Raw genomic sequence first — 1,393 nt, forward strand, 5'->3', positions numbered from 1 at the left:
GAGGGAGGGAGGGAGGGAAGGGGCGGGGAAATAAAAAGGGGGGGAAAGAGCTACGCGGCAATCCTGCGTGTGCGCATGCGCCAATTTGGCGCCTTGGGGAGGGGGAGTCGGAGCAGCGGCAGGATTTGGAGTTCTGGAAAGCTGTCCCAGAGTGGGGGTCCCGGAAGCCCGCTAGTGGGTTTGGGGCCTAGGGTGTGCTCTGCCCTGACTGGGGCGTTCCCGTGTACTCCCTAGAGCTGAAGGGACCAGGGGGATTGGCAGTGGGCAGGGAGGGCTGAGCTGCTCCCCTTTGGAACTTGGTGTCACAGCTCTAGGATTCCAGGACCCGGAGGTCTGGGCACAGGTCGGATTTCTTCGGGGATCCCTGACTGTGTCCCCAGCCGCGAGTGGGGGCAGGGGCACCAGTTCGCAGTGTAGGCACTGGAAAGGCTGAGCTCTGATTTGGAGACTGAGACGGGGACCGGGATTGCGGCCTGTGGCGGAGGCGCGGGGGAGGGGCGGGGAGGGCCCGCCCCCACCTCGCTCCCGGGCACCGAGTAAACAGGGACACCCGCGGGGACACGCTGGAGCTTGTCGGCGCGCCTCGGGCTCGGGGATGGAGCCCACCTTAGTACCCGCCCCGCCCTGTTCGCCTGGCACCGGGCGCAGGGAGGTGAGTCACAGCGGGTGGGGTTGAGCAAGGGCCACCCTCTTTCGCCCCAAGAGGTCGGGGCTCATTTATTTTTCTTGTTTTGCATTTTGTTTTTGTATACCTACTGACTGGCTTCCCATCAAGTCTGGGCTTAAGATTCCGAGCTCTAGGGAAATGAAATAAGATGAGGGACTCAGGACCCCCTTTTTCGGGTCTCGGATTCTATGGGGGTGTCTGCTGAGTGGAAGACCTTTGTCCCCTCGCTGAGCTCGGACGGGAATGATACTTTGAGGCCAAAGGCGCCGGGCGGTTCCCAGGGGCGGGTGAATGTGCTTCTGCCACTGCCCCCTGCTGGGCGGCGTTTCCCTGCTGTCCCCTCCGTGCCCGACTTTCCCGCGGTCTGGGAGTCAGTTCTGGGAGCGGGGCGGGCGGCCTTGGAGAGGAAGCCCCATGACACTACCCTTCTTTCTGTGTTTCAAGTTCTAGTCTGGGAAGGGCACCAATTCCCCACGCCAACCTGTCCCTAGTCGAAGGGGGAAGTGGCAGAGAGTGAGCTTGACCTTTCCCCCAAAGGCTCACTATGCTCAAGGCCAGGATTACCTGCTTTTAGTCTCCCTGAGTGGAAACCTCAGACTTCGGCCATCATGTCCAGGCCTTTGTTTCATATCTAGTGTTGCCAGCCTGTGCTCAAAACCTGTCAGTTATTTTTCTTTTGAAATATCAGATATTTCTCATGTTTCCACTGGAGCCAGGCCAGGAATG

The 1,393-nt window shown here is 60.2% G+C and overlaps 1 protein-coding gene and 1 long non-coding RNA gene across 2 annotated transcripts in view; one reads left to right on the forward strand and one right to left on the reverse strand.

Annotated features, from left to right (window-relative positions):
- Nucleotides 1-77, reverse strand: part of LRP1 (LDL receptor related protein 1) — a 94,583-nt gene extending 94,506 nt beyond the window's left edge. Inside the window, 1 exon segment of the mRNA XM_027769638.1 lies at nt 60-77. Within this exon segment, the coding sequence (XP_027625439.1) occupies nt 60-77 (18 nt within the window).
- Nucleotides 78-462: 385 nt separating this feature from the next.
- Nucleotides 463-1,393, forward strand: part of LOC114006750 (uncharacterized) — a 25,914-nt gene continuing 24,983 nt past the window's right edge. The window contains exon 1 of the long non-coding RNA XR_003548433.1: nt 463-652. This is a non-coding gene — a long non-coding RNA (uncharacterized LOC114006750). The remainder of the gene's footprint in view (nt 653-1,393) is intronic.

The sequence above is a fragment of the Tupaia chinensis genome, unplaced genomic scaffold, assembly GCF_000334495.1.
Source record: "Tupaia chinensis unplaced genomic scaffold, TupChi_1.0 Scaffold150006_1, whole genome shotgun sequence".
NCBI classification, from domain to species: Eukaryota; Metazoa; Chordata; class Mammalia; order Scandentia; family Tupaiidae; genus Tupaia; species Tupaia belangeri.